The 23,812-nt window shown below is 37.2% G+C and overlaps 3 protein-coding genes and 2 pseudogenes across 4 annotated transcripts; 3 read left to right on the top strand and 2 right to left on the bottom strand.

The window, feature by feature from the left end:
• Positions 1–3,860: 3,860 nt before the first annotated feature.
• Positions 3,861–6,212, bottom strand: LOC103338166 (transcription factor DIVARICATA). Its single transcript, XM_008241359.3, has 2 exons — positions 5,066–6,212; positions 3,861–4,658 (listed from the first exon to the last, which is right to left on the bottom strand). Exons 1-2 carry the CDS (start codon positions 5,488–5,490, stop codon positions 4,160–4,162), a joined length of 924 nt encoding a protein of 307 aa, XP_008239581.2. The 5' UTR covers positions 5,491–6,212; the 3' UTR covers positions 3,861–4,159.
• Positions 6,213–9,619: 3,407 nt separating this feature from the next.
• Positions 9,620–12,696, bottom strand: LOC103338176 (laccase-4-like). Its single transcript, XM_008241368.2, is given in 7 exon segments — positions 9,620–9,955; positions 9,957–9,979; positions 10,213–11,145; positions 11,220–11,348; positions 11,451–11,695; positions 11,823–11,974; positions 12,508–12,696. Coding segments are annotated over 7 exon segments (1,680 nt in total). The 5' UTR covers positions 12,598–12,696; the 3' UTR covers positions 9,620–9,847.
• A 2,554-nt stretch (positions 12,697–15,250) lies between these two features.
• LOC103340509 (protein NRT1/ PTR FAMILY 8.1-like) lies at positions 15,251–16,780 on the top strand (annotated as a pseudogene).
• On the top strand, positions 16,766–17,638 carry LOC148921078 (protein NRT1/ PTR FAMILY 8.1 pseudogene; annotated as a pseudogene).
• Positions 17,639–20,162: 2,524 nt separating this feature from the next.
• Positions 20,163–23,805, top strand: LOC103338187 (protein NRT1/ PTR FAMILY 8.1-like). Of its 2 annotated transcripts, none has more exons than XM_016795956.2 (5): positions 20,163–20,277; positions 21,474–21,648; positions 21,745–21,962; positions 22,288–22,838; positions 22,954–23,805. In XM_016795956.2, the coding sequence occupies exons 2-5, from the start codon at positions 21,543–21,545 to the stop codon at positions 23,783–23,785; spliced, it is 1,707 nt and encodes a 568-aa protein (XP_016651442.2). In that variant the 5' UTR covers positions 20,163–20,277; positions 21,474–21,542; the 3' UTR covers positions 23,786–23,805. The 2 variants fall into 2 exon arrangements, with proteins under 2 accessions (XP_016651442.2, XP_088897794.1); XM_089041668.1 differs by lacking the exon at positions 20,163–20,277 and adding an exon at positions 20,370–20,481.
• The last annotated feature ends 7 nt before the right edge of the window (positions 23,806–23,812 follow it).

Genomic DNA, 23,812 nt, shown 5'->3' with positions numbered 1-23,812 from the left:
AGATGGCAAGATGGGAATTCTATTTTAGGGCTTGGGCATATTTATGAGCAACACAGAACTAGTGAATGGAGAAATAACTCAAATGGGTTTCAATATCCAATTTCATAAATCAAAGTCCAGTTTTTATTTATTTTTTTAAACTCTTCTTAATTACGATAGTCTAAACTACAAGGAGAATGACGTTTCACACACACACTATCAATGTACTATTTTTTTTGGGGGGGGTTCAAACTTGAGAACATTGCTCTGCAAGTTAGGATCATTTTTCACTAGGCTAGACCTCATTAACAAAACACCGAAGTCAAGTTTTCAAAATATGTTTTTTCTACACTACGTCATTTCTAAAAGCAGTTTATAATATTGATTACGAACTAAATAACAGTTTATAATATTGATTACGAACTAACTCCTAATTTAGTGGTACATTTCTTCCTGATATTAGAAGATATCGTAATTGAAGAAATTAATTATGAATTTCAAAAATCAATGGACCTCAAAGTTTAAGGAAATTATACTCTCATTCTTTGTTTTTCATTTAAAAAATGGGAACTAAAATATATTTCTTTGATACAAAGTCAAAATTTATCACATGAAAGGGGTTGACAATTGACCTTGATACAAAGTCAGCTCAAAATTTAATCATGCATCTAATCTAGTTCCTTCTTATATATAATCAAAAATCAGTTTGATCCTGCACAGATAATTCACTTATTAATTGAAACTCGAAGTTGGGTCAAATTAGAAATGATATATTATTCAAACTCATAATTTCTCACATGCAAGGGTTTAACAAAACCATTGGAGCCTATCAGCAATGCCCATATATACCAGCAACAACCCATCTGCATGCAGAAAAAAGCTTACCAATTTCCTCTTGTTCTTTTTAAATTGCTTTTTGGTAGGCAGCAAATTAATTATAATAAATTTCCCCATCAGCTGCCTATTCCATCTCTACCAAATTTGGCATGCAACAGAGAATTTGGAACAGATAGCCTTCACTAAGCATCAAAGAGTTCAATTGAACCAAGCAATGGAAGACATGACAAGGAATTGCACCCTAACATTGCCTGCGCAGCTCAACACAGATCATTTCCCACCTCATGTAATCAACTTTTTGGGGTGTATGTGTGTGTTTTGCAATTTCCCAACAACCACTTTTCAATTTGGAAATTAGTTTAATCTGTTAAAAAGTGTTTTAAAAACATGTTTCGTTTGTTTGGATAATGCAAAATGTGCAGCTTAATTATGTTTATTATATGATCATTGGTTATAAAGACATGAAATCTCTTCCACTTTCTTCCTCCTTTCAGTTCTTTTCTGGTGACATTCATTAACTTACAACCACAATGATGCACCATGGGAATTAATAAATAACTCCACCAACTACTCACTGAGCTTTCTTTCCTTTTTCATGAATGCAGTAGTTTCTAAACTATGTGACCAAATTTTTATTTTATTCATAATTTTAAAATTCAGCGTACGTGCAATCTCCAGCTAATAAGAATAGACGAGTTTATAGTTCAGTCTCATGTGTACTCATTGTTTTGTCACTTAAGGGACCATGTGGGTAACCAAATTTTAATTTACACATGGCTGAGCGGAGGCATGTCAATTGAAAGTTTGAAACCACTCAAGAGAAGAATCAGAATACTTTTGCATAAACATTGAAGGAACACAAGAAAGCCAAAAAGTTTGTGTTGTGAGAGACTTGGGTATGTGGTCATAAATCAACACAAAAGTTATATAATCAAAATTAGAATAAAGGTGGCCAAAGTGCTTTTCCGATGCAACTTGCAGAAAAAGTTGCTTCTTTTAAAAAAGAAAGTTGGGTAATTTTGTCATTTAATAGCTCAAGTGTTTTTTTTCTTCTCCCTCTTTTGGTAGGATTCTTCACATTGGTCATGTTGCCTCGAAGTATTTGTCTAGTGGGTGGGACCAAAATAATGTGTCCAAGCAATAGGGTGGTGGGCAATAGGGTGGTGGGCACTAGGCTTTTCATGAAATGAAGGTTGCAAAAAAGCAACAATAATGTTAGTGCCAGCAATTAGCGACAGCAAGCAACTCAACAAAGGGCCCAACTATGAATAAGAATAGGAATATGTACCGTCCTCCTCCAATTTTAACTGCAATATTACAAGATTTGATTGTACATGTAACTGTTTGAGATTTTCGATCCCAGGTAAATTTGTGGGGGTAAATTTTGAACTTTCAATTAAAAGATGATACGTGTTATAGACAATGTTCTGAAAAAATTACTTGATCTTATTTGTTAATCTCAAAGTTGGTGGTAAGTCCTACCTTTTATAATGATTAGTAAAGTTCCACACATGTAGTGTCTGCTTGTGTAGTACTACAAATGCTGAAGATCTTGGGTGGGATGACTCCTCATCCATAGTGAACAATGCATTTAGGAATCTCAAGTTCGAATATCCCTTTATTCAAACGTACTCAACTCAATTTCATCTGAAACCATCAAGTTTGGACGTTTAGAGGTCAAGTACATTGACTCCTAAGGACCTGAAATATAACCACATTTGATATTAGTCTAACTAAACCACCGAAGAGTTGATATATGGTCAAGATCATTCTCTCCACATTGCATTTGACTAGCAAGAAGATACCTTTAGTAACGAAAGTGCTTTCACACAAGACGTTATTTTCTCAGAGAATCCAAAGCCCATTTTGAGGTGCATAAAGAGTGATTAGTTAATACAAATGGTAGCTAATAATAAGCTTTGATGTCCCATAAATTTTGCATAGGGGTCTTTAGGAGAGGAGAGGAGAGGAGAGGGGAGGATGGGGTTGGAAGAACAATATAGTAGTAGCCTTTTTGAAGTTTCTTTATCTGGCATAGTACAATTACGAATCATTAAACCATGATTCCCTCTGCTTATTACATTAAGCAGTCAAGGAAATCCAACTCTCTGCAGATACCAGTACCACTGACAATTGCCTTTCTTTTGGAGGAAGAGAGGGAGGCTGTTGTACGGATCTTTTATTCTTTGGTGTACGGCTATTTTCTTTATAAAAAAAATTAAGTAGAATTAATTCGAGACTTATGTTACCGTGTTGCACACGTGTGGAGAATTGTGAATCATTGATGCATGTGATAATCCGTCGCTTTCTACTTTTGAATGTAACTTTAAATATAAAGTTTTGAATTAGTTGAAACGGTGAATGAAAATGAGTTAGGATTGTGATAAATTAAGGGCTAAATTGAATCCAATGTGACCAGAAGAATATAATGCTAAATATGAGTACAAAAAGAAGAGTCATCCTCAAGAAGAGAACAAAGTGAAAAGAGGGTAGAATGAAGCATGAGATGCCCAAATTAGTGGCTCTTGGTCTTAGCTTAGAGTCAAGATTCGATTGTCAAATGTAATCAATCAAGGTGCAGTCAGAGGCATATATTAATCATAGTTTGCATAAAAAGAGTCAGGGTTAAACAGATCCAATTAAACTTTGTCATTTGCAGAAATGCAGTGGACCGAGGCATCTGATGACATGGCCTGTAAAGCAAAGCATGCATAATTCTGTGCGTTGAAACCATGCCACAGACGGACTTTTGAGTTTTTTGATTCAAAAGCTACAGTTTATTCTGCACTGTTCATAAATATCTTCTTAAAGTAAATCAAGGACTTGATATCCTAAGACGTATCTCAACCGTTAAAATAGATTCCCCGTCAAATTTATTTCTTTCACTGATGCCTGTAACCCACCCACTCTGAATTTTGGAAGCTGCACCTGCATGGCTTACTTCATGCAAGTAAGAAGGGTGGTTTTCATTTATTTGCATGTACCTTCAAGTCACTTTGTTGCAGAAAATTACTTGAAATAGAATATTTGTAAGACATGCAAACTCAATCTCAAAATTACTCTCTCATTTCTGACTATTCTCAAAATCCCCAAGCACACAACCAGAATCACAAGTGATAAAGCTCAAGCTTTCATGTAAATAAGCTTCCCTTCTTTCGGACTTTCAGAATTTGAATATTAAATCACAAGATGAACTAACTGATCTCTCTGTAGAGTCTAAAACTAGGGGACTAACTCAATGTCCTCATCATCAACTTTTTCACCACATAAAAACCTTGATGTAGCATGGAGGGAGAGCAATAGTCTGGCATTTTTATAGCTCTAGCACCCTCCATGCACAGGTTCACTGGTATCGCATCGATTGCATCTGAAAACGCGCATTGTAATGCCCCAGTTGAGATCCATGAAGATTGCCACTGAGAAAATTTTGCTCCTCAAGCTTAGGTACATATGAAGAAATCCCACAAAATGGTCCCATGAAGGTGCTCCCATTTGCTGAATTGAAAACCATAGGCTGCCCCTCATTTGGCGATTTCCAGTCAAATTGTTGTTCACTCATGCCAGCCACCTTTTGATGCTGCTGTGACTGCACCACTGTGGAAGAATGGTCTGATGATGGAGGGCTTTTGCTGTCTGGTGAGGGAGGTTTGTTATCTTGGAGATTGACGGTTGTGATATCATGGATGCTGGATCTTCTCTTGTCCTTCCCTCCTGTAAGTTGCCTAATAAAGTATTTTTGAGCATGACTGGCTACCTGAGTAGGCGTCCTTGTGGTCACAAAATTGCGAGAGATGTTTCTCCAGTCACCTTTACCATACTTTTTAAGACCCATCAGAAACTGCCTGTGGTACAATTATCAAAGAACACCACATCAAAAGCTGCAAGAAGACACTAGGACGCAAGCCAAAAACACTTTATAGTAACCCAATTATTAAACCAGTTATACTGTTCATCTGCACATTAAATTTTACGAACTATACCTAATTCACCAGATCTAGCAACCCTTAGCTCTCAAAACTATGCATAATAATTTCAGGTTCTCCACCTAACATTTCTCCAGCTAAAATTTCAACTTTACCATAGCCATGAACAGGTTCAATTCTAGGAAAAATTCATGTTCCAGACTTTTAAAGGGTTTCAAGAACTTGCTCTCAAAACATGTCTCTCCTCACTGACACTCACCATTGGCAGAGTAAATACAAGGACAAATGAGTAGTATATATGATATAGTCAATAGGCATGTAAGTACCTGTGTTCTTCTTCTGTCCATGGCACCCCTTTCTTCCTTTCCTGATCAGCAGGCCGGGTCGAGGTGCCTCTCTTTCCACCAACACCGTAAAATTGTTTCAACCCATCAAAGCCTTGATTGTTAACCCACTCCAATGTGAAAGAGTTACTGGTGTAACCAGGGATTGGGATAAGCCCAGCTTCAATATCACTAACATCCTCTTCCAATTCCTTGTACTGTTTGATCACGTCGCCTACAGTCTTTCCAGGGATCCTAGCTGCCACCTTGAACCATCGATCAGGAGTATCCTTATCATAAAGAGCAAGAGCATTTTCAAATTGCTTGTTCTCTTCTGCAGTCCACTCGGTTCCATTGCTCTCTTGAAACAACCAATTTGAGTTCTCAAGATACGAGGTTGGAGATAGAATTCCAATTCCTCTGTACATGGTTTTTTATATAGTTGGTCAAACTGGGAAACTGAATCACATAGCAAGCAAGCCAAGGATAAGTAAAACAATGAGCCTGTTTGTCTCTCTCTCTCTCTCTTTGAAAGCTCAAAGAGAGAGAAAACCCAGATAGGAAATGCAGAGAAGTGAAGGTCTTTATGACCAAAGAAGCATTAATCAAGGAGTAGCATTTGAAAAGGAATCTCAGTGGGGTTTTAACACAAGCACATGTTGAGGAATCTGAAAAAGGCCCAACCTTTCCAAAACCCAAGGGGGGAAATTCGATAAGCAATATGAAAATATTAGATCTTGGATTGTCAAAGATAAACCCTAGACCTCCACACCAGATTCAAAGGCACACAAAAACAAAAACAAAAAGCAAAACCCAGATCAAGTTTTCAGGAAAGCTTGGAGCTTGGAGAGTGAAATTTAAGTACGCAGAAGAAAACTTGAGAAGATTATAATGAAAACCGAAAAGGAGAACAAGACCCAAGTAAGGAAACTTGATAAAGGAGAGTGCTTTTGCAGGGGTGAGCTGAAGAAGAGAGTGGGAAATTTCTTTTCTTTCTTTAAATGGGGTTTTTAGGTTTGTAGGCTATAGGCAGTGAATAATAATACAGAGAGAGAGAGAGAGAGAAGGGGGGATCTATGGAACAGGAACAAGCAGAGGGAAGAGAGTGAAAAAGAGAGGTCAAAGTTGTAGAGTTGTGATTGGTTGGTATGGGCTTTGTGGGCGCAGCGCGTAGAGAGAGAGAAACAGAGAACCCCAACAACAACATGTAGAGAGACTTTGAAATGGACAGCCTGTGATTCGCCGATTGGTGACAGAATGCGCATGTGGGCCTTTTCGTAATTTCGCATCAAATGACCAATCTCCTTTTCCTCTAAAATATCCCAGATAGATATAGTATGGTAGTATGACAAATTCAATTTGGTTGCTAATGACAATCGCACCCCACACGAGTTCATGAAAAATTAATCATTAATTTAACTCTTGAAAGTCGTGAATAACTGTCGGTAAAGTGCACTCTTGCATATATAATTGTTTTCTGATATTATTATAAAAATATTTATTTTATGGTACATGTTAGGCGTCACATGTGTACTTGTCTTGGTCATTTTCATCTCCTAATTGATCTTGATCTTAATCTTAATCAAGTGAGGATAAGTTCAAATTACAAGTAAAGTCAAATAGGGAACCAATAATGTATTGGAAATATTTGTTTTTTTTTCAAATTACAAAAATGCATAAACTATCCCACAAGTATGACTAATATTAAATCATCATAAAAGCCAATCTATTAGGAACAGTAAATGAAGAAATTGAAGTTTTCTCCTGAAGTTTTTTTTAATTATTTTATTTTTTATAGCGAGGCGATAGGATTTTATTGATAAGAAGAGGAGAAGTACAAAAACTGGGTTATGTTATGTCCTAAGGGATTAGGCGAGCTTCTCTATACATAAAGGTTCAATAGTCGGATTAACTGAGTAGTCTACTCTCTCAACCATAATGGAAGAATGAACTTACTTATCTCTGACTAATACAAACTCAAATACAAATATCTCATTGAATATAAAGTTTATGTTTTCCTAATACATGGCACACATAAAGTAGAATGAAAAGGGATACAAGAAAGGTGGCCATAATAATTGATTTTTGCACTACTGACAAAGGAAAAACAAAAGTGAAAGTTATAGAAAAAGTTATTATTTTTATACAAAAGGGTTAGCGCTAGAGGTTTACCCTTAGAAACATTTTGTATAGAACCTTCCCCCAAATATTCCAAATAGAGCTAATTCTAGGTAAACCTATCATTTAGTCCCCCCTAATCCTCTCTGTTAGTATGAAAATTGTATTGTCATTTCCTAGACTTTAGTATAGGTTGAAAATTAGTTGTGAGGAATTGCGACTGGACGTTTTGGCACTACTCTTTCAACCTCATACATCCGAGGCATGAACCGATATGAGAAACTTAACTTCAGGTAAATCATGACACAATCATGCATTCATGATATGACTTATAGTTGAAGTTCTTTTTAGAGTATTTGTGTTTGAAGTTAAAATATGAGCAGATTCCTAAGTGTTGTGCACTATGCGTATCTTCCAATTATCTGGCTTTAAGAGTCAATTGGTTCCCTATTAAAAGTGGACATTTGTTAAATTCATTAAGAGTCCATAATGAATCAGACTTTGCATTTTCATTGAATCAGAATTTATTGGATAATTGGTTGGCTCTTGTGTGGCGTCTCTTTAAGGAATTCATATTGCATCAGGTTTAAGGAGGTTTAGCTGATTTGGTCTTAAAGTCATACTTGCTTTGGAAGTGTAGTCTCGCAAGTTTCTCTCAATTGGAAAAACACAAAGGAGAGAGAAATTTTGTAAAAGAAGCCAAAATGGACAAAATTACCCTGATTTAATTTCCTAAAGAATCCTTTACATTTGCATGTCTTTGATTTGAAAGTTAGGTTTTTTTGTCTTTTTTGAAAAAGCTTTGGCTTTTTCTAAAAGTGAAATTTTTTTTTTGGTTAAACCCTAAATTTACTTTGAATAAATGGATGTTTGTTTCCTTTCATTAGTAGCTTTTCAACGCATTAATTTTGAGAGCATATTGAACTGTTTTTTGGAAAAGCTGCTGCACTCACTTGTAAGTAATACTTGGTGATTTAAATTCATTCATCATTCATATTGCATTCATATGCATGTCGGTCTCATATTGAATAGCTTATCGTGGCCATTATTGTGTTTATGTTTTCCGGTAAAAATACATGGCACACATAAAGTAAGTTCTTTTATTTTAATGAATTAAGATTGATAAGCCATATATCCTGCTTCAAAAGTTGATTATTATTTATTGCAAAAAATTCGTGCCTGTTTAACCTTCTCTAGGTATATATAGACATTGCAGGTGTTTTTTGGCATCAGAGTAGGTTACTGGACATACTCAGCAAGATTTAACGTACCTTAGGATGGATCATGCCTCGGGCTCAATTGCACATCCACCATATTTCGATGGACTATGACGCTTGGAAGGCCAAAATGAAGTCGTTTCTTTGGTCCTTGGAAACGTGTGTGGAGTAGTGGTTCATGGATTTTAAACCCACAAAGAAGATTGAAAAAGGAGATGAAGAAACTAGTCCTCAAAACTAGAAGGGTTAGTCACACAGAGCACTAATAATCAAAATGGGTTATGCTTTATTTACTGCTGTCTCTTCCGATCAATTTGAATATATATCTGGTTGTGATACCTCTAAGGAAGTTTGGGATATTTTGCATGTTACTCATGAAGGAACATATACTGAATGCACACTTTACAATTTGAGACACTCATGATGGATGAGAATGAAACTTTTTCTGAATTTTATGCTAAACTTTGTGTAATTGTGAATGCTTGTTCAGGTTTAGGTGAAAAAATTCCAGAAGATAGAGTTGTGAAAAAGATTTTGAGATCCTTGCCTCAACGGTTTCAACCAAAGATCACGGCTATTGAAGAGATCCGTGACTTGAACACCTTGAAAGTTCAAGAACTCATAGGTCCATACAAACCTATGAGATGAAACATCTATCCTAAAAAGAGCAAAATGTTGCATTCAAGGTTGTGAATGAAGAAGATGATGGGCATTTGAAGAAGTGTGAGGAATTAACGTCTCACAAGACGATTCATGAACTTTCTCAAGAATCAGGATCAAGGAGTCGAGACAAAAGGTATAAACAAGGTTTGTTACACCTAAATTTGTTTGGACGAAAGAATCCAAGAGAGGTCTCAGTATTTTTGGATCAGAAAAATCTGTCATAAATTGTTTCATTATAGGAAAACAATGCCCTTGGAGAGCCCATGGGGCCTATACCAACTTCAATGGCCCATGTCATTTACTCATAAGTTTGTGGTCTCTCTATTAATGAAGAAGAGGAGCTGCACAAGCGATTGGGTTTCGAATCTCTATTCATATGGGTGGAGTTGGAAGAACTCAACCAATTGAGCTATACTATTTTTCAACGTCAAATATGCAAATAGAGTCACAAGAAAATTTAAAATTCCATTTCACAACTTTATAATAGATAAACAAAGACTTGCACATCCAAGATCCAATACATATATTAATTCTTGAAAAAAAATGCGGTATTCTTCACTTCAACAACCAAAAATTAACTCAAACTTTGCTCAAGCAAATTTTTTCAGTTACTCAAGAAATAAGTTTGAATCTAGAAATATATATATATATATATATATAAATTTGTTTGTTTATTCATCCGCTCTTTCTTCTTCTTCTTCTTCTTGATCATGTGCCTTTGAGTCCGCACGTCTCTTTTTTTGTTAGTTCTCTCTACTTGCAAGACTAGAGGCCCCTTTTGGCTACATTAACATTTTGGGAGATCGCTTGGAGGTGGTAGAATTGATTCATTCGGTCCTTTCCCATTGTCCACCAAGAATGCCATCTTAAGCCCCCATGTCGTGTGCACTTCAAGGATGGCAATGCAAGAACCACACCCCTGAAAATTGCAAACAAATTTGGGAAAAGAAAAGGTTATAAGTGAATTAAACTGGCACCAAATCTCAATTACCTATAATGATAAAGGAATTTCTATATCAATCTGTACTATGTGACGTTCCTCTCATAATATGTACATAGGCTCCCATCACATAATAGTGGATCTCACGTACATGTTATGAGAAACAATAAATATGACGGGCTCATATAATAGATGATTTTTACATATTTTACCTGGATTATCTGCTTGAAATCGGATAGCTGCCCATCCGCCGGATGGCACTCCAACTGTGTTCCTTTCAACAGGATCAACAAGATTAAACTTCTTAGGATCCTTCTTGGGATTGTAATTCCCCACTCCCCTGCCCACAGAATAGAAATTGAATCCATGTAAATGGACAGGGTGGTTCTCAGGGGCTATAGTCCCAGTGTCTTGCAAAACAAGTTGAACAGTCGAGTTATAAGCCAGCCTATAAAGCTTTGTCCCATTTGTGGTTGCCATGCTCGCATTTGCAGGTGGACCTCCAGAAAAGTTGAAGGTATTTGGCGGGTTGCCCGGAAAATCAGTGGTAAAAACCCCACTGATGTTGAAAACATGAGCTTGAAGAAGAGCAGTTGTTGGCATAACAAATGTGACATTGTTGACACTTGCCACAACTCTGCTCCCATTACCTGCTTTGCAAGTAGGGCACGGGTTGATCCCGAGCCCAACTGTGAACAAGAGGTTGTGGTCAACTTTCAATGGGACTTTGGCTGGAAATTTCTTGGAATTTAAGCTTTTGAGGGAGTTGATAAAATTGTTAGCAACTTGGGTTGCGTTTTGGGGAGGTGGGTTGGTGAGAGTTGTGGGTGTGGTTGCAAGTGTGCCTGAATAATGCAGAGTTGCAGTGGCAGTGAGGTTGTCGACAGCAATGGGAGAGTCCATGAATGGTGAGGCTGCAACCAAGTACTTGCCTGAGTTTTGATTCGCCGTGATGAGGGCATTGGTGGTTTGCCCTGGGGCAATCACAATGGTGTCTGTCTTGAATGGTTTCACATAGGTAGCATCTACTTCCACTATGGTCAATTTGTGTCCTGCAATTTTGAAGAAGAGCTCCTCATTGAGCGCAGCATTGATGATTCGTAGCAGGTAGGTCTTGCCGTTTTCCACAGGCAATGTAAAGCCGCCTGCATTAGGATATGTTAGAAATGTTCTCTCGTCAGACAGCCTAGTATGTTATTTTTCATTCATGTGTGCGTACCTTCGGAAGAACAATTTGCAACGGGGCCTGGATGGCCGTTAATGATGTGAGCGTCTGAGACATTTGGTGCTATACCAGAACTGAGAGCTTGATTGATCACTGCTTCAGTATCTGATTTCCACCATTCAGCTGCAATATGCATATTGTTTAATTAATTTATATAAAATCAAACATTCACCTGCAATTGTGTTGTTATTAGAAGAAAAAAAAAACAGAGTAATTAAGTCTCACCTAATATGACATTCACTTCCTTGTGGGGTGCCGGGAATGGATAAGGCACACCACGCTTGGGCAAAATTACAAGGGCACCATGGACTGTGGCCCTTAGCCAGAGAATATGCGCATGCCAAAGAAGTGTGCCTCTTTGCCCTGTGATGGTGAAGTTGTACACATAGCTTTGGCCTGGGGGAATTGGGCACTGTGTGATGTATGCTGGACCATCTGCCCAACCAGTTCGCAGTTGCCGGACACCATGCCTGCCGGTCCAAAATTTAATTTGGTAATTGAGATTATTATTATTCTGTACATTGAATTTAATGTGACTTATAGACTGATGATTAGTCATGAAGTGGTGTATAATTAAATTGGTTTCTAAATTCTCACCAGTGAATGGAAACATTATACTTGACATGGTTGGTAACTTTGACGAGCACTGTGTCGTCTTCCCTGGCATAGAGGGTTGGCCCCGGGAACCGACCGTTAATGGTTACGATCGGCTTGGTGGAGCATAGTCTGGTAGTATTTTTCAAGACCACCTAAGCACGTCACCAATAGGGACAAAGTGGCAAAACCAAAGTTAAAATTTACTCTTGTTAGAATTTGGACTAACTGAGCATCTTAATCAATTATAAAATAGGTATGTTGTAATGTTGTTGTGAGAAATTAGCAATGCAGTGTCATTTGGCAGCAATATGATCGAAGGTGTAACTTTTAGGTTTTGAGGTTGTACCATCCATGTACTTTTCATTTTTAAATTGGATATACCTCCCTGTCACTTATCTTTTAGTCTAAGAAATTCATGTCTGACTCTGAGATATGATTTAATTTTCTACAAACTACAAAGACCAGTTTGATCAAATTCAGTATCAGAGAAGTTCTTGATTAAGTTGAATCAATTCGATTAATCATCTCTTGCCATGTCTTGGGCAGCCTTTGTTTTTTGCCAACTTTGAATGTCACAAAGGCCATAACAAAAACTATACAGCAAGAACAATGTAACAAAAACCAGATAGCAAGAACAATGCAACAAAAAATTATGTAGCAAGAACAATGTGGTTAAAGTACTTACATTAAACTTGTAGTGTCGGATTCTGCTCTCAACCAAACCCGGAAGAAGGCACGCCAGAAAAAGCACGAGAAATCGAACCCACAACTCCATTTATCACTGCTCTCTCTCTCTGTTTCTCTCCGCAATAGTAACACTACTGAAAGATCTCTCTGTTCTTAATTGTTTGTCTTGGTATTGTTGTTGTTGTTCATGGTCATGACTGGCCAGCGTAAACTTATAAAGGGTGACGAGAGGCATTGCTGCCATGTCGTTTTTCCTTGGTAGGTGGACGATGGAACTCTTTAAAAACAAGATTTCTTAAGCTAACCGAGGTTTTTCCCTGTGTTATCTTACATGTCACATAAAGGTTTTTAATTGACCACGCCAGCTGATATTTCTTGGCAATTTCTGGTAATTGCAGATAATAAGCTCATTAAATGACATTTTATCTCATAATTAACCTTTTTGTTTATGGAGTTTGTTTGTTTGAGACAAGTTAATTATGTCCCCCTGACTTAGGGTATAATTAATAGGATGTTTATCTACTGCCTACAGAGGCTTTTGGGTCAACCCAGCAGCTGGTAGGCCATGACCTACTTATATTATTTAGATTTGTTTCAGTTCAACCTAGTCATAATTTCAACAACATATGGAAGCAAAGTGGTTCATGCCAAAATTTTTGTAAGTTTGATGACACATTCATATATGAAGCTAGCTAGAATAATGTACATGTCAAAATCTGTGAGTTCAAAATCTGCAGTGCTTCTAGAAGTGCCAATTGAGTATACGTATTTCTTCTTACTTACATCCAAAGTTTACTTATTTTTAACACAATATATATGAACTGTGTACGTAATTTCGTATATGATGAAGTAGGGGAAAGCCAAAATACATGTACTATGTGGTTGGTTGAGAAATACGTATAGAGGGAAGTGTAAACACATACATACTGTCTACATGGGATGCTTAGACCACAAACAAATTAGTTAATGGTTGAGATATGGCTTTCAGGTCATGTATCAACAGCATGGAAATCATGGTTTGTTTGAAAGCCAAGACTAATTAAGTAAACAGACGGTGGGTAAACTCAGTGAGTCTTCATCCACTTCTCTCTTCTCTGTTTGTTTCTTCATCAACGTCCTCTTCTTCTTCTTTCTTTTCTCCAACCTTAACACCACACTCTCCCTCGTATATATACACTTTGAGTACATTATTATGCGCATATGACAAATTAAAAGCAGGTGTGTGGTTATGATGGTCAATTTGGTAGGAAGTTAATCTTCATCATGCTTAGGCACTTCTGCTTGATGAAATAGTATTGATACATATTGTATACGATCAAAATCCATTAACTTGAAGATCGAATTGTCATAGACCCTAAAATCATCAAAGAAACGACCGAGAAGGTCAAAGTACATAGAAATCGACTACAAACTACCCTAAGTTAACGAGAAAAACATTTTTGTTTGACATTAAAAGAAAAAAACAGAGGAAAACGTTGTTAGTCTTCATTGTTTAAAGTTATCAGTGTCTTCTAGATACGATGTTTGAATTATTTTTCACTTTCATGAGCCCTATACAAGAAGCTAATAAAATAAAAAGTGCCGACTTTTTTGCTTAGTAATGAGTGCTAATACAAGTGATATAATTGTTGATTAACATTAATTTAATCAACGCCATTAAATAATAGGTAGTATGAATTGATATCTAATCTCATAATTAAGTACGGGACATCTAGAACAAGTAAGGACGACAATGAATGTATCTTTCATTGAAAACACGACTTCATCTGAATATGTTGAAGCAAAATTTTCATAGTTGGAAACTTCTGGGGTCGGGAAGCTGTAATGTTGGGCCAGAAAGCGTAGGCAAATCTTTAAACCAAAGACGGCCCAACCAAATGCTAACTCACTAGCATCAAGATCAAGGTTCAGTCAAGGTCATCACGAACATATTGGGTTGGGCATTCTGCATTTAAGTTAATCAATTGGCCCTGGATGTAATCCTCGTTCATGCCCTAAACAAGTTTTAGGCCTGAGATGGTGTGGCATGGGTAAATCTTAGGTGTAACTGGTTATATACAATAATGTATTTATTTATCACGTCACATTATTAGTCGCATAATGAGAGAGACATACACACAATTATATATAACTGGTGGGTGTTGTGTCTCACGTCACATTATTAGTAGGGGTAGCTCTGAGATTTTGGGGGCCATGTGCACAATAGAAATGAGGCCTCCTAAAACAAAATTTTTGGACGAAAATACAACCAAAAAACCCACATATATTGATAGCAAATTTAGAACTAAAAACTCATCATCATATGATTTTTTAATATTATAAAGGATTATCAAACAAATAATTCAACAGGAACATAAAACCAAAATTCCATGATTCATTGAATTACTAATTATCATCAATTATGATGGAGATGGAGGGAACACAAAGTTGAAGAGATTTAGAGAGTAAGACTTAAGAAATTATTTGGAATCGGAAGAGAGATATATATATATATATATATATAATTGAAATTTCAGTAAAATTTAATGGCCAAAAAAGTATTTAACCTTTAAGTTAAAACAAGTATATAATCATATAATAAAATATGTTGGGGGCCCTATGCAATCGTCCATTGCACATGCCAAATGCTACCTCTATTATTAATTACATGATGAGAAAGACATATACATAATTAGATATAACGCGCGGTTATAATTCTGTCATGTTGTGTCTTAGGAAGTGTGCCGGGAAATAACAAATAACGCTGCTGCTGCAGATAAGGTCATCTTAATTTGAATACATTCAGCAGTCCAATTTCTGATCATGCCTAAATGTCACCTCCACAGCTGAAACCAACACAAGTGCACGACATTTATAGGTTATATTGAATCAAGAAAGCTTTTCAAGGGTCCGTTTGAATTGCGTGCCATATGTCGTCAATTTGCAGTGCACCATGAATTCACATAAAACTGCTTGCTGTAGAGCATATAGAAGAACGCCCTTGAGCTCAAGCTTTCTCTCACTAAAATAAAAGTGAGGCACACAAGAGAGAGAAAAACTTCATATGAGTGAGATAGAAAGATTATTCATGGAAGAAGAAGATATCCATACCAAGGATGGAACAACAGATTACCAAAACAGGCCTGCAATCAAGAAGAACACAGGAACATGGAAAGCTTGCCCTTATATTCTAGGTAATTAAACTCCCTTCATTAATATTTTTGTTTGAATTATGATGAATAACAAATGCTTAATTACAATCTTTGGCTTTTGATGAACAGGAAATGAATGCTGTGAAAGATTGGCTTACTATGGGATCAACACAAATCTTGTTAATTACCTCAAGTTTCAACTGAACCAGAGGAATGTGGTTGCTGTCAATAATGTCACAAATTGTTCAGGCACTTGCTATGTGACCCCATGACTTGGAGCATTTCTAGCTGATGCATACTTAGGAAGATACTGGACAATTGCTGCCTTCTCCATCATCTATGTTTTTGTAAGTCAATTTCTCTGTCAAAACTATATACTAAAATCCTTGTTGGTCCATAAATCCAAACCCCATTTTCCATATGAAATGAAAAATCCATAATTTGTTGCAGGGAATGACATTGTTGACCTTATCGGCATCACTCCAAGGACTAAAACCTCCCTGTGACACAAACAATGTGTGTCATCCAACAGGGTTACAAGCAGGGGTGTTTTTTATGGGGCTTTACCTCATAGCACTTGGAACTGGAGGCATAAAGCCTTGTGTCTCATCATTTGGGGCAGACCAATTTGATGACTCTGATGAGGCTGAGAAAAAGAACAAGGGATCCTTCTTCAACTGGTTCTATTTCTCAATCAACATTGGTGCCCTTGTGGCTTCCTCTGTGCTTGTGTGGATACAAACAAACGTTGGATGGAGTTGGGGCTTTGGCATCCCAGCTGTGGCGATGGCACTTGCTGTTGTGAGCTTCTTTTCGGGTACCCGGTTGTATCGAAACCAGAGGCCTGGTGGGAGTCCCCTGACTCGCATTTGTCAAGTGTTTGTTGCATCCTTCAGGAAATTCAGAGTAAAAGTTCCTGGTGACAAGTCTCTGTTGTATGAAACTGCTGATGAGGAATCTGTAGTCAAAGGAAGCCGAAAGCTTGATCATACAGAAGAGTTTAGGTAAATTGTAAGTTTGTAACAAAGAATCATGACTTTGTTACTTTTGAAAGCTAACTTTCCACGTAATAAAACAATAGAAAATGTTCTCTTGTCAAACTTACGTTGCTAATAACTTTTGTAGTTTATTGGATAAGGCCGTGGTTGAGACTCCATCAGATAAAATCAAAGGCTCAGTGATGGCATGGAGACTCTGCACTGTGACCCAAGTTGAGGAGCTCAAGTCCCTTGTAAGGTTGCTTCCCATATGGGCAACTGGCATAATCTTCTCAGCAGTCTACAGTCAAATGGGGACATTGTTTGTGCTCCAAGGCAACACAATGGACCTCCACGTCACCAAATCCTTTGAAATCCCATCTGCCTCACTCTCCCTCTTTGACACAATCAGTGTCATCTTCTGGGTTCCTGTTTATGACCGTTTGATAGTTCCATTTGTGAGAAAATTCACAAAAAGAAACAATGGCTTCACCCAACTCCAGAGAATAGCAATTGGGCTTGTGATCTCCATTTTTGCCATGTTGGCTGCAGGGACTTTGGAGCTTGTGAGACTAAATGAAGTGAGAAAGCACAATTATTATGACCTCAAGCACATGCCCATGTCCATTTTTTGGCAGGTTCCACAGTATTTTATCATTGGGTGTGCTGAAGTTTTTACCTTCATTGGGCAATTGGAGTTTTTTTATGAGCAGGCTCCTGATGCCATGAGGAGCTTGTGCTCTGCTCTTTCTCTCACAACTGCTGCTTTGGGCAGCTATTTGAGCACCATGCTTGTCAATATTGTGACTGATGTGAGCACCAGAGATGGCAAGGCTGGCTGGATACCAGATAACTTGAATTATGGTCACCTTCACTACTTTTTCTGGCTTTTGGCTTGCTTGAGTGTGATTAATTTAGGGTTCTATCTTTTGGTTGCTAGATGGTACACTTACAAAAGAGCAGTGGTGCCCAATCATTGAGCAGTTTATCTAACAAGGATCCATTTTGATAGTGATCTTCCATTTTTCTTATAAAGTAAAAGTACCATTGAGTTTTTCTAATTATTTCATTTTTCTTATGGTATCACTGTCATTATGCTACGTGATGTTACCGTCAAACATTGCGTTGCACGTCTTCGATTTAAGAAAATTTGTGAACAAAGGAAAGCTGTAGAGGCCATGTGTCTTTCACCAGCTGCTTTCACATGACTAAAAAATCTTTACCGTTCGATTTCAATTAGAGTAGGATTGTGCTGTCAAGTGGATTTCTTTGTTTCTACTTTTGCTAAGAAAATGAGATTTTCAATATATAATAGTTCCAGTAAAGAGTCCAGGTACAAGGTTAACCTAAAATGTCAATAATTTTAAGATTTATTTCTGCTAAACTTCTGGGATTACAAATTAAATTCAGGTATTTTTTATGTTAGGCCCATTAAATTCTCTAATTATTATTTTTTTCAGAAATTACCTTTTTAAAATTAAAATGTATCACCTATGTTCTTATATTTATTGGTTTAGAAATATCAAAATCCCACATAAGGTGCAATAAATAAAGATTGCCTCTGTAAGATGAGACTCGCACGAATCTGTAGAAAAGTTGTGACGCAGGGTATACCACAAAGCATGAAATAATTACACAATGTCATTATCAAATTTTCCCAGACTAGAAAAAAATTTCCAATGAATCACATCATTCTATTTCCGTACCACAAAAGACTCATAATCACATATGGAAAGTTAGCTGTTCACAACCACAACCGCACTTTGAGTCTTGCAAGAAAATTATCGAAGCATCTTTTGTAAACTGTATTAATGACTGCACATGATAGAATACACATCTTTTGTCTTCCATTAGAGTTGTCGAATGTCAAGAATATACAAGAGTACATCTCCTCACTCCGATCGCTTCATACACTCATTCTAGATGGGGTGAATTCTTTTGTGTGGGTTGGCTCGATCGGTTGAGCAGGGGCACTTGTATTTATATGCATCTACCTAAAAGTCTTGCCCATCAAGAAACTCTTAAGAAGTCCTGATTGCATTAGGGTTATAACTTCTAATCCACAATTTAGATAGGAATCCTTCTAGCTCTTATATTAGCCTTAAAACACTACCTTTAATAGAGCTGCAAGTTTTGTTGTATTTGAACTCCTAATTGATGTCAAGTCTTAGAATCCTTTGATGATTATAAGACCACACTTTAATTGGTTAGACATCTACACGTCTAACATTCTCCCACTTGGTCTGATGATCATCAAGAACTCAATATCAATTACTGTAAGGCCTATGGAATTCAATTCAACAATAATTCCTAATCAAGTCACTGTCAATCAAAAGAACAAGCATGGAACTATCAAGACTTATTGAACATTTCAATATTTCAAGGTCTTTATAATTACACATACAAGCTCTCAAGATCACATGAGACTTCCGTCAAGACTAGAATGCAGAATGATCATGACCAAACTTAATTTGTGTTTACAAAAGTCACTTTCATTCATATGCCCTCCCTTAAGAGATTATCAAGATCTCTCCTTAATGACTCTGGTATGAATTCATGTCTTATGCAATGACTGTAGCTAGCTATACTGCATGATGACATGTAAATGGATTCATTTGTCAAGAATAATAAACATAAAACTGAAGTCACATAATTTATTAAAAGAATTGAACCAAACAGTTGCAAACAAAATTCTTAATTGTCTCCAAGAAAATAATGAAATTAAGTGGAATAAAACTCAACTCCCATTGATTTTGCATATAAAAATTGAACGGCATAACCAAAATCGTATCAAATTTCCCATTCATACTTTTGGGAATAACCTCATACAGTAAATCAATGAATCAATGCAATTTCCTTTCATTTACCTTCTATCTCACAAGCTTTAAAAAAAAACCTCATACAGTAACCACTGTTAATTGAAAATATGAATTAACAATAACAATTAACATACATCTTTGTTCTTATTAGCCTTAAAACCCTTAATGAAGAAATGGAACATTAAGTGATTAATCATAAACAATCAAAACTAAATATATGCAACAAAGAAGATCATTAAATGCTTCCACTCATCGAACACATGTTTTGCACCAATAATATAATTTCAGTGAAGACCACACTTTAATGGGTTAGACATCTACACGTCTAACATCTTTACCTACCAAGTTCCAGCCTCATTCGTAAGATTTTGCTTCTCGACGGTTGTGGGCAGCCAAAAATTTTCCTCCTCTGACAAATGTTCCAAAGGCAGCATGGTGATTTAATTGCCATCCCTTGCTGATCATTTGACTCCTTTTTTTTTTCCATCAATAAGCAGTTTAAGGGGTCGCCATGCTAATCGCAGTTGTCCACGTGAGTCAATGATTTGTGGTTTTATATTGATCAACGGCTACCATGCATCCACACGTCCAAAAGGAAAACAAATAAATAAATGAAATCCTTGTCAAATAAATGCTACGTAATATCTGACTATTTTTCTATAAAATTTAGTGGCTCTTGAATTGCTGTGTAGGAGCAGGAACCGGACTTATTTTCCTTGTTTCGCTCGCATTGTAATCACCCATATAAAACTCATTGGCCCTAATCACCCTTAACGCCCATAAAAAATCTACTCTCGTTTTTTTTCCTCTCTCTCTCTCTCTTTTGATTTTCACTCCAAAGGTATGTGACATGTCTGCACATTTGATCAGTACTTTTTTGTTTATATTACTGATTCTCTCTCTCTCTCTCTCTCTCTCTCTCTCTCTCTCTCAGCCATTCATGTCAAAGATTCATATTTCTTAGAAAGTCTCTTGTTGGTTCAAATTCTGAGGTCCCAACTTGCTTGTTTTGATCTACAATAAATCTGAAGGTTGCCATTGAGTGGTTTGCCTTTGCCTCTGTTATTCATGAAATGTTTTAGAATGAAAGTTTGAGGCTTGACTTAATTAACAGTGTGGAAAAGAAATCCTCTGTGTGTGCCCATTGTCTTTCTTGGTTTTCTTTATTATTTTTTGGGTTGTGGAGTTTGTCCTTTTCTTGAACAAACTGATTTTGACTTTCATATGGTGATGATGACACATTGCTTAGGCGTTACTTAACTTTAGCTTCTTTGTGTTTATGGAATTTTGATTGATTTTTCTTTTTCATTTTTTTGGTTGAGAGAATGGGAATTTGAAGGATAAAATAGGGTTTGTGGATTCTTTGATGATGGGAGGCTCTAGTTATTGGAGATAAAGAAAACTAGTTTGCTAAATTGCCCTTAGTGTATATATATATTCATGTGTTGTGCAGATTCTGCTCAAGAACATTTTGTTCTTGGTGGACCAGTTGTTGTTAGCGTCCCATTATTAGAGTTCATGATCCCTTGTCTTTCAAATTATAAATAAGGGAGCTGATTTTTCCACTCTTCTTTTGTCCACTTACACTCCCTTTTTTGTTATAGTAAAAACTATTAAAAAACAAAAAGGAGTGTAAGTGGACAAAAGAGAAGTGAGAAAATCACCACCCATAAATAATTAGCAATTTAAGCTCTTTTTCGACTCGTAAGCAAAAACTTTGTGAGTTTTCATGTGACATGCTGCTTGAATTTTACTTATTATCTATGTTAGAAAAAATAGATATATGGCCTGGGTTTGGTTATATATGGCATACATGTGCTCTGTAATATGTTCAAGTGTTTGGTGAAGTATTCGTGCTCCGAATTACATATTTTGAGAATCTAGATTTGAGTTTGGCCATATAATTCCTAACTTGCTTTTCAGCTACCAACCTAAGCATGATCAAATGAGTGGAATATATCCAAGCCAATGCTTTCACTTTCAAAATTCTCATGATTGCTCTTATCTAGCGTGTACATGATGATGGCGATTTTGTAGGTGTCTTTGGTTTTAGATACAAAGAAAAACAAGGCCAGGAACTTGGAAGAAAGCTAATCTGCAGCACACATGGGGGAAGATGATGATTATACGAACGATGGGACTGTGGACATCCATAAAAATCCTGCTAACAAGAAGAAGACTGGAAATTGGAGAGCATGCCGCTTTATTCTTGGTATGGCTTTATTTGTTATTCATTTCTTTTCTGTTTATTATCCCCTTCATGGTACTCTGTAGGGCCTATATTGATCACTACATAATTCTGTTGCAGGAAATGAATGCTGTGAAAGATTGGCATACTATGGAATGAGTACCAATCTAGTGAACTATCTTGGGAAACGTCTCAGCATGGGAAATGTCGCTGCATCAACCACTGTCACTAATTGGTCCGGGACGTGCTACGCCACTCCATTGATAGGAGCCTTCCTAGCTGATGCATACTTGGGAAGATATTGGACAATTGCCATCTTTTCAGTTATTTATGCTCTTGTAAGTTCGGTCCAAATAAAAACTCTTCTCCTCTCAGAATATGGGACATGAAAGTTTGAAATGGATATAGTGATAAGTTTATACTTTACTGTCAAGCCTTTTAGTGCACATGTTATCCAATTTGACATAAAAACCATAACTTTCATCTGTGTTTTGTCAAACCATGCTGACGTTCATTCTTGGCCATACTCTTTAGCCACACTCAAACTTTTCGCTATGGATTTTTTATTGTTTGCTGTTTTGGTTACATTTAGACAAATTGATTTTAATATAGATTTTTGTTCTTTCCAAGAGGCTATTTATTGAAGAATTGTTGTTTTTGTAGGGGATGACTTTCTTAACACTCACTGCCTCCATCAAAGGACTAAAACCACGGTGCGATAAATCTGGTTGCCAGGCAACATCATCACAAAGAGCAGCCTGCTTTGTAGCACTGTACATGATTGCACTTGGCACTGGTGGAATCAAGCCATGCGTTTCATCCTTCGGTGCAGATCAATTTGATGAAACTGATGAGACTGAGAGGAAGAAAAAGAGCTCATTCTTCAATTGGTTTTACTTGTCAATCAATATTGGTGCACTTATTGCTTCCACAGTTTTGGTCTGGATGCAAATGACTGTGGGATGGAACTGGGGGTTCGGAATCCCAGCAGTTGCAATGGCCATTGCTGTTGTGTTCTTTTTCTTGGGCAGCAAGTTATACCGTCTTCAAAAACCAGGAGGGAGTCCCCTCACAAGGATTATTCAGGTCATTTTTGCATCCATCAGGAAATGCAATGTAAAAGTTCCAGCTGACAAGTCTCTTCTCTATGAGACTCCAGATGAGGAGTGTAATATCCAAGGAAGCCGCAAGCTTGAGCACACAGACAAGCTAAGGTAAGCTCACACAGCTAGAATTTCAGTAAGCTATTGAAAAGTTTTCATTTTAAAACCATATTCAATCTTTAAGTTTGTTTGATTATGCCTCGACATAATATTGGTCGAATTTCAGGTTCTTCGACAAGGCTGCTGTGGAATCAGAAACTGACCATGCCAAGGACTTGCCAAGTCCATGGAGGCTCTGCACAGTGACTCAAGTAGAGGAGCTAAAGTCCATTATCAGATTGCTTCCAATATGGGCATCTGGGATAGTCTTTGCTGCAGTATACAGTCAAATGAGCACAATGTTTGTGTTGCAAGGCAACACAATGGACCAACACATGGGCCCAAACTTCAAGATCCCATCAGCTTCCCTCTCCCTCTTTGACACAGTCAGTGTCATTTTCTGGGCTCCTATATATGACCAAGTCATTGTCAAATTGGCAAGGCGGTTCACTGGCCATGAAAGAGGCTTCACCCAGCTGCAAAGGATGGGCATTGGCCTTGGCTTGTCCATATTTTCCATGGTTGTTGCTGGGATTTTGGAAGTTGCTAGGCTTGGCATTGTAAGGAAGAACAATTATTATGACCTTGAGTATATACCCATGTCAATCTTCTGGCAAGTTCCTCAATATTTTATCATTGGATGTGCAGAAGTTTTCACTTTCATTGGACAGTTGGAGTTTTTCTATGACCAGGCACCTGACGCCATGAGAAGCTTGTGCTCTGCTCTCTCACTTACCACAGTTGCTTTGGGTAATTACCTCAGTTCTCTGCTTGTCACTGTGGTAACTAAAGTTACCACAAGAAATGGGCACCTGGGTTGGATCCCAAATAACTTGAACAGAGGCCATCTTGACTATTTTTACTGGCTCTTGGCTGCCCTCAGCATCATCAACTTCTTTGTGTATCTGTGGATTGCTAAGTGGTATACTTACAAGAAGGCGACAGGACGGACGAACTGATAGAGGTTACAGCAGAAAGCCACTAGG

Source organism: Prunus mume, linkage group LG1 (assembly GCF_029339155.1).
Source record: "Prunus mume cultivar Tortuosa linkage group LG1, ASM2933915v1, whole genome shotgun sequence".
NCBI lineage: Eukaryota > Viridiplantae > Streptophyta > Magnoliopsida > Rosales > Rosaceae > Prunus > Prunus mume.
Note: the sequence above shows the minus strand (reverse complement) of the source record. Positions and strands in the feature narration are given on the sequence as shown.

Excerpts from the sequence above, each read along its gene's own strand:
- LOC103338166 (XM_008241359.3), bottom strand. The coding sequence starts at position 5,490 with ATGTACAGAGGAATTGGAATTCTATCTCCAACCTCGTATCTTGAGAAC. Across the intron at positions 4,659-5,065 it reads TGGACAGAAGAAGAACACAG|GCAGTTTCTGATGGGTCTTA; the intron begins GTACTTACATGC and ends ATTGTACCACAG.
- LOC103338187 (XM_016795956.2), top strand. The coding sequence starts at position 21,543 with ATGGGGGAAGATGATGATTATACGAACGATGGGACTGTGGACATCCAT. Across the intron at positions 21,649-21,744 it reads AGCATGCCGCTTTATTCTTG|GAAATGAATGCTGTGAAAGA; the intron begins GTATGGCTTTAT and ends ATTCTGTTGCAG. Across the intron at positions 22,839-22,953 it reads GAGCACACAGACAAGCTAAG|GTTCTTCGACAAGGCTGCTG; the intron begins GTAAGCTCACAC and ends GTCGAATTTCAG.